General features: G+C 46.6%; 1 protein-coding gene across 1 annotated transcript; it reads right to left on the reverse strand.

The window, feature by feature from the left end:
• Positions 1–1,145: 1,145 nt before the first annotated feature.
• C5H20orf202 (chromosome 5 C20orf202 homolog) lies at positions 1,146–6,572 on the reverse strand. Its single transcript, XM_032904420.1, has 2 exons — positions 6,421–6,572; positions 1,146–1,407 (listed from the first exon to the last, which is right to left on the reverse strand). The coding sequence occupies exons 1-2, from the start codon at positions 6,484–6,486 to the stop codon at positions 1,177–1,179; spliced, it is 297 nt and encodes a 98-aa protein (XP_032760311.1). The 5' UTR covers positions 6,487–6,572; the 3' UTR covers positions 1,146–1,176.
• Positions 6,573–15,310: the final 8,738 nt, after the last annotated feature.

The following is a 15,310-nucleotide window of genomic DNA, read 5'->3' on the forward strand; positions in this document are numbered from 1 at the left end:
CTTACAAGTTGTCCCTGAGATGTCTGGACTTAGACAGTCGTTTCCTTATAATAGAAGCTGTTCAGCTATTGGAAAGCCCTCAGTTCCCCTAGGGCCTAGGACCGTGAGTTTAGTTTCTCCTTATGATTAAATGGAGTCTGAAAACAAAGTGGTCATACTTGGAATGAGTTTCTTTTGCTTGTTCCCAACACTTCTTTTTTTGTTTTTGAAACACAGAATTTAATACAAAGAATTATTAACTAAGTATAAAGTTAACTGAGTAGACGAGAGGTTATAAAAAGAACTCCAAGCTAACAATTACAGGAAGAATCTGCCACCCCCAGTGCTGGGGAGCAATGAAGCTGAGGGATTAAAATTTAAACCACACAGACAGGAGCCTGAAGAGCTGGCCTGCAGACATCTGAAGGGGGAAGGGGGAGCATCTGAGCTTAGATGGGACCTCCAGGCTGGGTCTTAGACTCAGAGCTGGTGCCACCTACTGAAGTGAAGCAGCTCTGGTGGGTGACATCGAGTGTTGCAAGAGACCTCTAAGATACTGTAGGGGACAAAGGAACCAGTCCCTCCTTTCACCTCTTGCTCTGGAGTCTAACCCTACACTGCTTATTGGCAAAGGTCAACACAGCCTAAAAGAAGTCGAACTACCTGTGGAGGTGTGGTTGGTAGTGTCCAGATAGCAATCCCAGGGAAGGGTTGTGGTTGGCTTTGTTGAGTCACATGCCCATGAATTAAGCCAATCATGAATCACAATGTTAGAGCCAACATGAATTATATGTTTGACATGCTCGTCTCTGTGATCTGTGGTGCAACAGGACCTTTCATTATCAGATAAAGGGGGACAAGAGGGCCTAACAGGAGCACAGAGAATAGTCAGGAAGTCTCTATAGATGTTCTGATTTTTCACCAAGGTAACAGTAGGTAACCAACCATCTTTGCACATTATAATCTTTCTTTAACAATTGCCTTGTGAAAAATTACTACAGCTAGAATTATCACCCTCGGTTAAAGCTATATAAACCCTTATAAAACATATAATTTATCACACACACACACACACACACACACACACACACCCTCTGGCAAATGACAGAGACAGTTAAGAAGTGAGAGATTCAAGGACACATAGCAGACACAATTTCTACTAGCGGTAGGAGAATTTAATGAACATCCTCTGGCTGGTTAAGGAAGGGAGCTTCGCCTGTTCTTTTCCTCTTGGAGCAGCTGGGGCAGTTGCCTTGGCACAGGCTGGCAGGCCCTGCCCTCTGATCCCAGCCTCACTCGGAAAGGTGATGTGCTTCTGCTGGGCCTTGTGTCCACCCAGTGGGTGCTTTCAGCTCGAAGCTCCTCCAGGAGGCTGTGCAGATGCCTCAGTGTGAACAGCAGTTGCTGGTCTTGGATCTGCATCTCAGCCTAGGAGAGAGGAGGCATGAGTGTGTGACAGCACTGTCTGTGCCCATCAGTCTCCTTCCTGTCTCAGCGGAAACAAGCCCCTACCTCCTCACCCAAGCCACAGATGCCTTATTCCTCAGTTTTGAATCTAGGAGACCGAGAGTAAATTACTCACCTTTATGGGATGAATGAAAGATATGCTCTGAAGATGACAGAGATACCACCACCATGTCCTTTAAATTTTATGGTAAGAAGCAAATATTAGTCAGGATATTAGATTCCCAGGAGGAACAGAACTTATAGAATGGATCTATATAGAGAAAGGGGATTTAATTGAATGGCTTACAGGCTGTGGTCCAGCTAGCCCAGTCACGGCTGTCTACCAAAGGAAGTTCCAAGAATCCAGTTGTTGTTCAATTCACAAGGCTGGACATCTCAGCCTGTCTTCAGACTATGCCAAACTCCTGAAGAAGCTCTAATACCAGTGAAGAAGTGGACTTGCCAGTGAGGGTGAAAACAAGCAGGCAAAGAGAGCGAGCTTCCTTTATATAAGCTACCGGAGGTGTAGCCTATATTAAAGGTGCATCTTCCCACCTCAAAAGATCTGGATTAAAAGTGGGCCTTCTGATTTGAAATAATTTAATTAAGAAAAAACATCCCTCCCAGGTGTACCCAGCCACCTGGGTTTTAGTTAACTCCAGACGGAGTCAAGTGACAACCAAGAATGGCCACCGCAGTCAGACTGGGATTAGCATGCTAGTGACTTCTGTCATTAGCAACGAAGTGAAGCCATCCCAGCGGCTAGAGCACTTGTGAAACATCCTGGGAACATCTGGGTCCCCCAAACCTTTTCAAAGCATTAGTAATTTCAAAACAACTTGTCCTACAATGATTAAGGTAAGTGTCCCCCCACACACACTTTTTCTTCTTCTTAGTATACAGTGGAGTTTTCCAGTGACATGCAGTAACTCAGTAGACTGAAGACAGAACTAGAAAAGAGAGCCCAGTTGTGTAAAGTGAACTGTAACAATGTAAAGCAGGCTCAATTCTTCTATTTGCTTCAAAAAACAATTATTTAAATATTTCATTAACATGCTGTGAGTTTATTTGTTCAAAGGCATGTTGACTTTTGACTGCTTCGCTCTCTATTTTAAAGCATTAAACTTTATTTTGTGCTGACATTTTATTATTATTATTTTTTTGCAGCGTTCATTGAAAAGCCACAGAAGGGCAACTGTCTCTCCGTATTCAAGGAGGATGGCTATACCAAGATCTAAGGGCATCCAAGAGCCTTACAGAAAATGGCAACATTTTTGTTTAAGGCCTGTGTGAGCCTCCTGTGTATCATTGCTAGATAACCTGTTTCTTTGTTAGGTTTCTCTTGCTGTGAAGCCATAGCTCCAGCTTCAGGGATGCGATGCCCTCTTCTGGCCTCCATTGGCCCCTGTACTCATGTGTATGCCAAGCACAACCGTAGGGCTGACAGGATGGCACTGCACGTAGAGGCACTTGCCGCCAAGTTTGATGTGGTGGTCTGAATGTCCTCTATAAGTTCAGAGGTTTGGATGTTTGCTTGCAAATTGGTGGTACTGTTTGGGTTGGTTTAGGAGTTGTGGCCTTTGCTGAAGGAAGTATGCCACTGGGGGATGAGATTCGAGGGTTTGAAAGCCACGTGTCATTCCCAGTTCGTTCTCTGCTCCCTGCTTGTAGTGGTTCAGGAAGTGAGCCTCAGCCTCTTGCTCCAACTGCCATGTCTACTGCTTGTTGCCATGCTTCCAAACTATGACACTCTCTAGAACTGTAAGTCAAATACACCCTTCCTACTGTAAGTTGTTTCGGTCATGGTCAGCGTTACTACTGCTGCGATGAAACACCATGACTAAAGAAGCCCAGAAGGAAAAGCCTTATTTGGTATTTGCTCCCACATCATAGTTCATCATTAAGAGAAGTGAGGGCAGTAACCTAGAAGCAAGAACTGATGTAGAGGCCACGGAGGAATGCTGCCTTCTAGCTTGCTCCCTCTAGCTTGCTCAGTCTAGGTGTTTGTTTGTTTGTTTTTATGTAAGCCAGGAAAAACAGCCCAGGGTTGATCCCATCCACAATGGACTTGGGCCTCCCACATCAATTACTAATCTCTTACAGGCTTGCCTGCAGCCAGCTCTGATGGAGGCACTTTCTCAATTGACTTTCCCTTCTCACAGATGACTCTAGCTTGTGTCAAGTTGACAGAAAACTAGCCAGCGCAACTGCCCTCTTGTCAACTTGCCACAGTCTTGAGCCACAACCTCTCCTTTCTTGTCCATCCCTAAGATCACATGTTGATACTAACATCACAATAAAAAACATTTTACAGACTTAAACAGTCTCACAGTTTTTAAAAATTTAAACACTTAAACATTCAGTCCCTTTAAAAATCCAAAGTCTCTTAAATCCAAAATCTCTTCTAAAAGTTCAAAGTCTCTCAACTATGGGCTCTATTTTTTTAAAAAGTTAAATACTTTCTTCCAGAGGGAAGAATGACAGCACAATCAGATCAGAACAATCAGAATAACAAGATCCAGTATCAAACTCTAACAACAGTGTGAATAACTTCAAGATCCAGGATGATGGCAGTGGGTGACTCTGGGATATTAGCATGCTGTAGTGTAGAGATTAATCTGAGAGCTGTAACACTTGGAGCTGTAACACTTGGAGCTGTAACACTCCCGCCCCCTGGCAACAAAGAAGGTGTCCTGCAGAGAGGTGGGCTTGTATCTGGGCTCAGTTCTGGATCTCCAGGCCGAGAGCCTAGTTCAGCCTGCAGCACACACGGCTTGTCTTCCCGGATCTAGCTGGCTCCGTTCTTGGTGGTCATCCCATGGGACAGGCATCTCCAAAATGCCGGCGTCTTTTGCTGCAACTGGACTGCTCTTACACCAATAGCCTCTCCTGGGCACTCTGCACACTGCCAAGCCTCAACTTCTCAGCATGACCCTTTCAATCCTGCATCGTCAACTGCTGTTGAAGCTGTACCTTCACCAATGACACTTCCTGGCCACTCAGCAGTGCAAAGCCTCAGCTGTTCATGGCTTCAAGGCCAGTGCCACCTGGGTGTCTCTTACACTACCCAAGTTCAGCTGTCCCTGGAGCACAGCTTCTGTGTGCTCTGCCTGAGGAAACACACCCCAGTTCACTTCGCCTCAGCGATGCCGTTCTCTTCCTAATCACCTCTAATTTCTCAGCTCCGGCTGACCAGCATCGATTGTCTCAGTAAAGCAAAGGTTTATTTGGGTCACACATCCTGAGTCACACTCCAGGGAGGGAAGTCAAGGCAGGAGCTCAAACTAGGCAGGGTCCTGGAGGCAGGATTGATGCAGAGGCCATGGAGGAGTGCTGCTCATGGGCTTGCTCATCATGACTTTTCCAGCCTGCTTCTTTATTTATAGAACCCAGGAGCACTAGCCCAGGTTCAGAGATGCAGATGTTCAAGGGATGAGGCAGGAACTCAGGCACAACAGAATCCTAGGAACGACCTCTAGCACCACTATAGTGTGAGGCACGAGACTTTCAAGCTTTGCCTCTCTTTACAAGTGACAATTATTAAAATTATTCTTCCACTAAAAATAGTGTTTAAGAGGGCTGGGATGTGACTCAATGGAGTAACATTTCACATGCAAGGTCCTGGGGTTTCCAGTTGGTAAAGGCTTGCCCATGGGTCACTAATTCTCCTGAATATCTATGCCATGTTACCTGGGAAGCCAGGCACCATCATGCCTTTCACTGTGTTGTTTTCTCCAGGTCCCAAAATAAAAAAGGCATCCCAAAATATGTGCACAGCAACCAAGAGGAGGAGGAGTTGACCTGGGGTTCAGAAAAGAAAAGTGATTTTTATTTTTGTGTGTCCCAAACTGAACAACTTTACAGAAGAGCCCAAGTCTGTGTGCTGGAAAAGCCAGCTGTGCTGCTGGGAGGCCGTGGCTGCAGCTTCAGCAGCAGCTGCGACCCCAGCCCCAGGAGGAACCCTGTCAGGGTTGCCTCCCAGCTGGCCTGTTGCCTAGCAAACCACCAAGGTCTACTGGGATGATCCTGTCTTTCCCTCTCTCTTCAGATGTTCCTACACGGTCTCCTCCCTCTTGGCTACTGTGCACACATATTTTGGGGTGCCTCTTTTATTTTGGGACCTGGAGAAAATACCACAGTGAAAGGCATGGTGCCTGGCTTCCCAGGTAACGTGGCATAGATACACAGGAGAATTAGTGACCCGTGGATAAGCCTTTACCAGCTGGAAACAGGGGACAGGAACACACTGTACAGATAGATGTCCTCCTGCATGCTCCTCTGAGGCATAGTTGGTTTCAATACTTGAGAGGAAGTCCCGCAGGCCAGCTGGCTCTTTCTGGCCCCTCTGCAGTGGGTGCTGGTTTCAATACTCATGGCTGGGCCCAGCCCAGCATCGGTTTTGCCCTACCTGGCCTTCCTTTCCCTCACTCTCACTTTGGTTGGTTCCTCCGCTTCCAGCTAATGTGCTGGGTATCTTCTGTGTCTCCCAGGAGTCAGGTTTAATTGTAAGTGCCAAGAATTTGTAAGATAAATCATAGGCATCTCTCACGGAAGCCTGTAAACAACAACCTTTAGGTTGGCTTTATTGATACCCTTCATCTTGCGATTAAAGAAACCGATGCTCAGAGAGGTAAAGGCACTAACTAGAGGCCACACAGCAACAGAGCTGGGTGCAGTCCCATCACCCAGTACAATGCTAAAACCAGTCTGGCCAGCACCCAGTGTCTCCAATATAGGCCATGACCCACTTTTCCGGTACCTAAGAATTCCATTCCATTCCAGAATTCCATCTGGGTGGCTGATTGGGTAAGGTGTCTGCAGAGCCCAAACTTCAGCCTGAAGCCCCCTATCTCAGCCAGTGAAGCCCTAGGAAGGGTGTGTGTGTGTGTGTGTGTGTGTGTGTGTGTGTGTGTGTGTGTGTGTGTGTGTGTGGTGTGGTCAGAAGCCTCAAAATACATATTTTGGAGACACGACAAGGCAAAAGAAAAAGCTTACCAGCTCCTCCCTCAGCCACTCCAGGGTTTGCCCAAGATCTGCAGCTGGCTCTCCCGGCATTTCCATCTCAGTGTCCTTGATAGAGTCCTTAGCAATGACTTGGTTACAGACCCGGGGGACCTTTGGCTTGCATCGTCACCAGCTTCCTTTCGGCTGGCAGCTAAGTCCCTAAGGATGGAATTAATGAGAGCAGGACGTGGTTCACGTTGAAAGACGTAGGTTTTTTTTTTTTTTTTTAAAGCTTCAGTGCTTTGAAGAAACAAGAAGGAAGGGAAGAAACCAGGGCTGTGGCTATCTGCATGCATGTTCCGGAAGATCAGAGAATCTGATGACAACAGGCATGCAGGGTTGTGAGGCTGAGCGAGGCCAGTGACAGTGGAGAGGCACAGTTACCCCTCTTGGGGTTTCTTTACGCTTCCTGTATAGAGTGGACAGCCCACATATTCTCTGGGGCCGATACTCCTTCTGTGATCCCGTCTCCTACCACTCCCTTCCTCACCTGTGGAGTATCAGTGAAGGAGATGCTGACTCTCCATAACCCTTAGCTTCTGGATGCTCGGGTGAACAGCTCCCCACAGGGAAATCAAAGCAGAAATGTGCTCCTACACATTAAGAAAAATTTTATTGTCCTAAAAACTGGGGAATGTTACTGCTGTTTCCTCTTTCCTTTTGCTTTTTGTCATCTCCGTCTGCCCGGAATGTGGATTTGATGCCTGGAGCTTCAGTGGCCATCTAGCAATAGTAAAATGACAGCCAAAAGGAGAGGTTGGAAATCACAGCGTCACCAAGCTAGCAACACCAGCTGTTCCTCAGCGAGACAGTAGGCGCCATTTGCACTGGACTCTGCAGCTTGCAAGCAGATCCGGTCCTGTCCGATCCCTCGTTTATCTCTCACAGCACACTGTGAGAGGATATTCCTTCATTATCCCTTCCAATAAACATTTATTGATTGTCTACTGTGTACCAAGTTCTGCCCCAGGCACAGCAGAAGCGCCAAACCAGAGAGAGAACGCCCTTGTTTTGCCGGAGTTGATATTCTACCAAACAGAAACAAATAAAACCCAAACTCGTGTTAGAGTGGGAATAAACATGATGTATTCTCATGTAGGGTTTTCAAAAATGCACTCTGGCCACATGAATGAGAAATTCCAAGCCAGGAGCCAACACAGCCATTCTAGATACAGAACCTAGGTACAGATCAAAGGGAAGTGGCAAAGTGAATTCCTGCCATGTTCTCAGCTCAGGCCCCTACAGCCACCCTCATATATACGCTCCTCTCGCTCCTCCCAGGACCCACAATGACAACACACACAAGGAAACTGCTCAGTGTGAGAGGAAATTTCTAAAGTGGGTTGGTAGAAGAATCATGTTTCCTTCACTCTGGGGTTTACATCCCAAGATGCATTTGGATGGCAGCACACAGACAAAATTTGTGTGCAAATTCTATTCAGGCTTGGCTGTCACGTGTTTGAACCAAAGTGCTCTGAAAAAAAAATAGCTGCTGGCCACATATGCGAGGCTTTTAAACATGGGGACCAGAAATGACTCTTTACAGACTTTGTGCCACATATCCTGAAATGGATGACTTTCTGGAACATGGATGCTTTAGTTTACCGTTGCCACCTCAGAGCAGACAGGAGATCTTGGACTCATGGTGGCTGATGTTCATAGAGCTGTTTGTGGGTGGTGACCATGTGAGCCCATTAGGTCTGATCTCATTTTAACTTAGGCACGTCACAAGAGCACTGGTAACAAACATCTCTAAAACACCATACTTTCACTTATCACTTTTCTGGGATTTTTTGTTTGTTTTTGTTTTGTTTTGGTGGGTTTTTGTCTGTTTTTGTTGCTATAACCCAAACCGGAGATAATGGACTTAAAATGGTTTATTTTAGCTCAGTTGTGAAAGTTTGGGTTTGTGGTCAGTTGAGCCTGTTACCTGGAGCTGGCGAGGCAGCACACCATGGCAGGGTGTGTGTCGGGGGGTGAATGGGCTGTTCATCTTGTGATAGCCACGTAGGGGAAGGCATACAAAAGAGCACCAGGGTCCTAATGCTGCCTTCACATGACTGGAAAGCTTTCTTCTGGGCTTCAAATGCTCAAGGTTCCCTTGCCTCCTCACAGGTCTTTACCTGTCGATCTTTCGAGGACACATATCCACAGCACAGCAATTGCCTGCTTCCCTACAGAAGTTAGCGGGTTGGTGCGATGACGATTTGCTGCCAGCCACACACCTGAAGGTCTGAGGCTGCTCCACAGGTCTCCTGCCATCCTCCTGGCTTTCTGGACATGTTCTCTTGGCAGTGCAAACGGTAAGATTTTAAGAACGATCTGGGGATTCGGCTCAGCGGATAGAATGCTTGCTTAGCAGAAACAAAGTCCTGGGTTCGATCTCCCAGCATTGCAAATAACTAGACACCTAGACACGGTAGCACACGTCTGGAAATCCAGCAGGTGGGAGGTAGAGACAGGAAGAACAGAAATTTAAGGTCATTCTTGGCTACTTAGTGAGTTTGAGGCCAGTTTAGGCTACTTGAAATTGTGTCTGAAAATGAAAAAAAAACCAAACAAACCAACAACAACAACAACAACAACAAAAACAACCTCCCCCCCCAAAAAACAAGCAAAGTAAAGGAACAGCAGGACCACAGGAAGTCCCTTTATGGCCCAGGTTCGAAGCTGGCGCATGGCCTCTCCTCACACACCTTTGGGCAAGGCAAGCTATACAACCAAGTCTGTGCTGAAAGCAAAAATGTACATCCATTTACAAAGAGATCTTGGCAATGCGCTGTGCTGTAGCGTAGACAGGAGTAGGGCCACCATCTTGGAAGGGCCCAAAAGGAGACCAAATGAAACCAAGCAGTGGGAGGACCTGGAGAGAGGGCACATGGTGTGGTGGTGGCAGAGGACACAGAAGGTGATCTCAGGATGAGAGACAGCCATTGATCAATGTTCTACACTGGGCCCTTGACAAGCATCGACGGCTTTGCTCCATCTTTGAAACCTTTACAGATGGCAAGGCCCAAACATTGCGCCAAGGTACCCCACCCCCCAACAACCGCAGAAAACTCAGAGATAGTACAGAAGAGTTAAAAGCTTGGGAGAGATGCAATGTCAGCTGTCAGGTACTCTGCAGACAGCCATTATTAAAGCACTGGAATCTAACTGTGTAACAAATCACTGTTGGGCACGCCAATGGGCTTGACTCAGTGAGTCGGTCTCCAACATGACAAGACTGTGGAAACGAAGAAGGTATGGGAACCTCGACCTGTGTGCTGGGCCTCATTCCTGTTTATACTTTTTAAGTTTATTATTTTATTCCGTATGTATGGGATGTGTGTGTGTCTGTGTGAGTCTATGAACCATGTGAAAGAAGTACCCACTGAGGCCTGAAGATGGCGTGAGAGCATTTGGAACTAGAGTTGTAGATGGTTGTGAGGCAAAGTGTAGCTGCTGGGAACCGAACTCGTGTCCTTTGGAAGAGCAGCTAGTGCTTTTAATCACCGAGCCATCTCTCCAGCCCCAATAACAATAATGTATATATTAATATAAAATGTACATATAATCTATTATATTTTAATATAGTGTAGTCGCTTTGCAATCTATTACAGATATATTGGTCATTGACCGCTTTCAACACAGAAATTGAGGCTTTGAGAGGCTCGCTCAAGCAAGTGGTGACAGCTGGAATTAGAATAATTTTCCCTGACCAGTGAGTGCTTGGTAGGTTTTGGTCTGTTTAAGTTGGTGGAGGGTCGGGAGAGGCTCCACCCAGTGTGCTCGCCCTGCAAGGCGGGCATGAAAAGCTGGAGTGCGAGGCAGGAGAGTGGTGCCTGCCCTTGGCCTCCACAGCGGATGACTAACTCCCCCACAAAGTCGTTCCTTGTGTTTCACTTCTTTTGTTAATCCCGCTGAGGATTCCTGGCCCTGAGAACATTTCACTTTATAGGCTCGAAATGGCTTGGCATGTAGACCTGAGGAGACACGGAGCCAGAACGCCTGGACCGGCAAAGAACTGACATTTCTGAAAGAGGAAACCATTAAAGCCAGAACGGTCACCCACTCGTCATCCCTGACATCAGGGTGGGTTTGTGTGCCGGACCCCACAGTGCATTCTGGGGATTAAGTACTGACTGGGCAAGTCCTCACACTTTACTCGTGGGCCCTTGATCCATCAGATAGGAGAGTCTATTAACAACCAACAGACTCAAAATCTCACGTTATCTCAGGATTCAGCTCAGCTGACAGAGCACTGGCCTAGCATGAAGGAAGCACGAGTTCCAGTTCTACCACTCTGAAGACGTACGACTGGGTGTGTCGGTACAGACCTGTAACCCCAGTACTAGGAAGGTAGAGGCAGGAGAATCAGAAGTCAAGGCCGTCTCTGGCTATATGCATATAGAAGTTCAAGGTCAGGCTGGAATACGTGAGTGTCTCAAATTTTATTTTATTTTTTATTATTTTTATTTTTAAAAGTTTCTTTCCTTCCTTCCTTCCTTCCTTCCTTCCTTCCTTCCTTCCTTCCTTCCTATACCCAATGCTGTCCCCCACCCAGTTCTCACAGACAGCCTTCCCTCACACCCCTCCCCTTCTCCTCTGTGAGGGTAGTTCCCCTCTTTGGCATCCCTCCACATCACATCTCTGACAGATTAGTCTCATCCTCTCCCACTGAGGCCAGACAAGGCAGCCCTGTTGGGGAACACATGCCACAGTCAGGCTACAGCTTTGGGGTGAGCCTCTGCTCTAGTTATTGGGGGACCCACACAGGGACCAAGCTGCACATCTACTACATATGTGTGAGGGGCCCTCATTTCAGCCTGTGTATGCTCTTTGGTTGGTGGTTCAGTCTCTGAGAGCTCCCAGGGGTCCAGGTTAGTTGACTCTGTTGGTCCTCCTGTAGGGTTCCCATCCTCTTCAGGGCCTCAGTGTTTGTAAGTAGCTCAGCTGGCAGAATGCCTGCCTAGCATGCAAAAAGCCATGAGTTGGATCTCCAGCACTGTATGCATGGTATGGTACTAACTTGCAATTTCAGCACTGGGGAGGTAGAGATAAAAGGACCAGAAAATCAGTGTCATCCTCTGCTACATAAAGGCAAGACCGGCCTGGATACCTGAGATGCTGTGTCAAACTAACCAACCCCACCCCTTTATAACACAAACCTTATAATATATATATACGCACACACATATATATATCTATATTTCTCTCTCTCTATATATATATATATGTATATATATGCATATATATATGCACACATCAATGTTTGGGCATAAAACAATTTTCAAATGAAAAATATATAGCTTATATGGAGTACTGGCTGCCCAAGAAAATAAAACACCATTGACAAAAATTGTAGTCTGTGCTCTACAGACATTGTAAACACAGTCGAAGCCCATGGCTAGAGAGGTCATAGGCCCTGGAGTGGGTGGGGACTACTGCTGTTGTTTTGCTAAATGTCTAATATTTGTGTTTACATATACAAATGTAAACATAATGTAAGCATAGTAGGCAAGGGTTAGCAGAGAGGCAGTACTATTCAAAGTGCTGAGAATAAGCGACCGTAGGTCAGCTGTAGACGGCTCGTTTGCCTTGACCATCTCCCCGGGGTTTGGAGAACATAGCTAAGGAGGTGTGGAGAGAATGAACGAGCTGGGGAGGAGCTGTGAATGCTGCCTTCTGGGTATGAGGTGGCTGTTTCACACATGAACTCGGCAGCTGTGGCTACCTGCACATGGTCAAGCCAGTTAAAGGTCCTAGCATGTACATGGGAGGGGCGACTGAATCACCACCCTTGGTGAGCAGCTCTTGGCATTTGATGCTGGGAGGTTGTCTATGTGCCCACATGGGGATGACCCCACACAAATACACATGTGGATAGTACTAACCGGACTTGGTGGACCAAAATAGAGGACATGACGTTGGGAGGGAGATGTGGAGCTATCTTGGAGGAGGCTGAAGAGAGGTTGTGAGTCAGTATGCATTGTATACATGTATAAAAATGGCAAAGGATAAATAAGAATGTTATTTTAAATACACACAGGTTATGGTTTAATATCTGTTCCTTTCTTTTCTCATGGCCAAAACTACATCTCCCATGCTTCCTTGCAGGTATGGGTGTCACATGATTAAATACTGACCAATGAAATATGAGTGGCAGTTATATGTTCAATTTCTGTCTTATGCTCTTAAGAGATGGAGAGGAGCTCCTCCCTGATCCCAGTGCTACCTTCTGCCAACTTCCAGACATTGCTATGGCTGGAGATGAATCAGCCATGTGGGTTTAAAAGATAAAGTTCAGGCCTACTTTAGGTGGAAGCCACCATGTTAGCCAAATAGACTGCCAAAGAAATGTTTTTGCAAGAGAAATACACTGTTTTATTGAAGATATGATTATTTGACTCTCTTAAGTACAGGAGTCCAGACAGGGTCCTCACAACCTGACAGATGGCTGGAGCAGAAGTCAAGTCCCTTGGTTTCCCCAATTCAAGTCCTTTTACCTATGAATTTGATGGTTTATTTTCTACCATACGTTTGCATGTTCATGACCAAATCTGTCCTTACAATAGCTTTGTGACATCCGTGAAAGAGGACTTCTGTGACTGTTACTAAGCAGACAGGAAAGCTAAGACACAAGAGTGGCAGATGAAGGACTGCAAAGACAGTAAAAGTATTCACTGTGTACGTGTGAGCATCAGAATTCAAGTTTCAGGACTCAACTGCAGCACTGCAGCACTAGGAAAGTGGAGACGGGGAGATCCTTTGAGCTCACTAGCCACCAGTCTAGCCTAGTTGGCAAGTCCAGAAAGAGGACCCATCTCAAAATACAAGGTGGACTGCTTGTGAAAATCCTAAGGTTGACCTCTGACCTCTACAGATATGTCCACTCATCTTCCCCCCATGAACACTTTCTGAATACACTGCTGTACATGCGTATCCTGTATATGCAGGAATGTCCTAGCCAACCACTCTATGTGCACTCTGCATGCACGTGTGTTACATACCCTGTATGAGTGGAGGAGACGCGTGAGCAAGCATGGTCTCGGCTTCAGCAGGCCAGCATGCTGAGTGATCTGAATCCAAGGGCATGGCTCCAGTCTTGTTAATCTGATGTCCTGGGCAGTGTCCATCAGTGGATGAGACATGGCAAGGTCTTTAGCTTCAAGGAACTGTTGGATGGAGGCACTTGCTCTTACAGAGGCTGGGGATGTGGGTGTCAGCTTCTCTCCTTTCCTTGTCTTCCTCCGTTCTCTTTCCACAGAAGGTATAGCTGGAGGTGTGTGTGAAGGGGGCTCTTCTAGGGTCTTGAATGTGCCTCCAACTCCTGTCCTCCATCCCTATGCCATATCCCATGGATGTGACACTGGGTTTTTCCAGCAGAGCATTAGTGCCCCAGGAAAAGCAGGAGGCAGGCCGGTGTGGGACATGAATCAACAGTCACCAACACTTCTAGATTTCGGAGTATGAACCAAGTAGGGTTGGGGATAGCATTCAGGTCATCGTCTCAGACTGGCCCAAGGGAATGGGTTATTAGTTACCGTACTCAGCTTTGAGGTCTGATTTTGAGGCCAGCTCTGAGGACTTGGACACGTTTACTGGTCATTCTGTGACTCCACTTCACTGACATGGGGGTGGCGTGTGTTGCTCACGTGAGGAGGTCAGAAGACAACTTTGGGTGTGGGTTCTTCCACCTTTTCAAGTGTGAACTGCTGTGGAGGCCAGGCTAGCTGACTAGTGGAGATTATCCTTTTTGCCTCCTATCTAACCAGGCCCACATCCTCACATTTGCAAGGCTCTACCACGAAGCCATCTCCAGGCCTCTAGGATGCTTCTGTTTTCAGGAGCATCTTTCTAGCTCCCTCCACCTAGGCTCACTGGGTGACCACTGTTCGTGTCAGCTGCCGGCCTCTGTGTCCTGCAGACTTGTTCTCTCACCAGGAACATTTGCAAGGTGGAGCAAATCTGCATTTCTCAAACTTCAGCCCGTCCTATGCCTTTTCTTTCCATCCACTTTCAGTTTGATTTACTTATACTGCCTTGAAATTGACTCTGTTACACAGGAACAGTTCTTCTGAGTAAGGGAAAACCTCGAATAACAGTGATGGCTGCTGGAAGCTGATTTCGCTCATACATAGAAATGTGGGAAATTACTCCAGGTCATCGTTTCCTTCGATTCATCTGGGATCCAGGTTCCTTCAGGCTTGTTGTTGTCCTACTCAAATATCTCAAGATGGTTGCCTAGTTAAACACCAGCCACTAAGCATACATATATACATCCCGACAGCAAGAAACACAAAAGGAGACAAGGAAAACATATCTATCTCCCATTGGGGAACTTACATGTTTCTCAGTTACCATCTACTTGGCCATACGTAGCTGCAAGAGAAGCTGGAAAATAGAATCCTTTCAGGGTGCCATACACCATCAAGGACTCCATACCAGTGGGAGAAAGGAGTGAAGAGCAGTCTTGATAGCATCAGCTTCAGCTTCAGCTTCAGATAAGTTTTTTGTTTTTGCCATTACTCTAAGCAATATGACGTGTGTGTGTGTGTGTGTGTGTGTGTGTGTGTGTGTGTGTGTGTGTGTGTGTGTGTGTGTGTAAGGTGATAGATGTATGCATATAGACACAGTATGAAGGATTGGAGAGGTTACTTCAGTTGCATCCAGTGATCCCTGGATTCACGCCCATGTATAGATCCTTCCTCTTGGCTCTGAGCTGTAGTGAGCAACACAATGCAGTAGAAATAATGCCAGGCTTTGACTCTAAAATGTCCTAAAGCATCTTCTTTTGGGAAGGCTGAGGGCTGTATAAGGTTTCTGACTACCCGAAGATCACTGTCAGGTAAGGAAGCCCAAGCTGGTCCCATGGAGGAACTGTGTGAAGAAGGGAAAC

The sequence above is a fragment of the Rattus rattus genome, chromosome 5 (genome assembly GCF_011064425.1).
Source record: "Rattus rattus isolate New Zealand chromosome 5, Rrattus_CSIRO_v1, whole genome shotgun sequence".
NCBI classification, from domain to species: domain Eukaryota; kingdom Metazoa; phylum Chordata; class Mammalia; order Rodentia; family Muridae; genus Rattus; species Rattus rattus.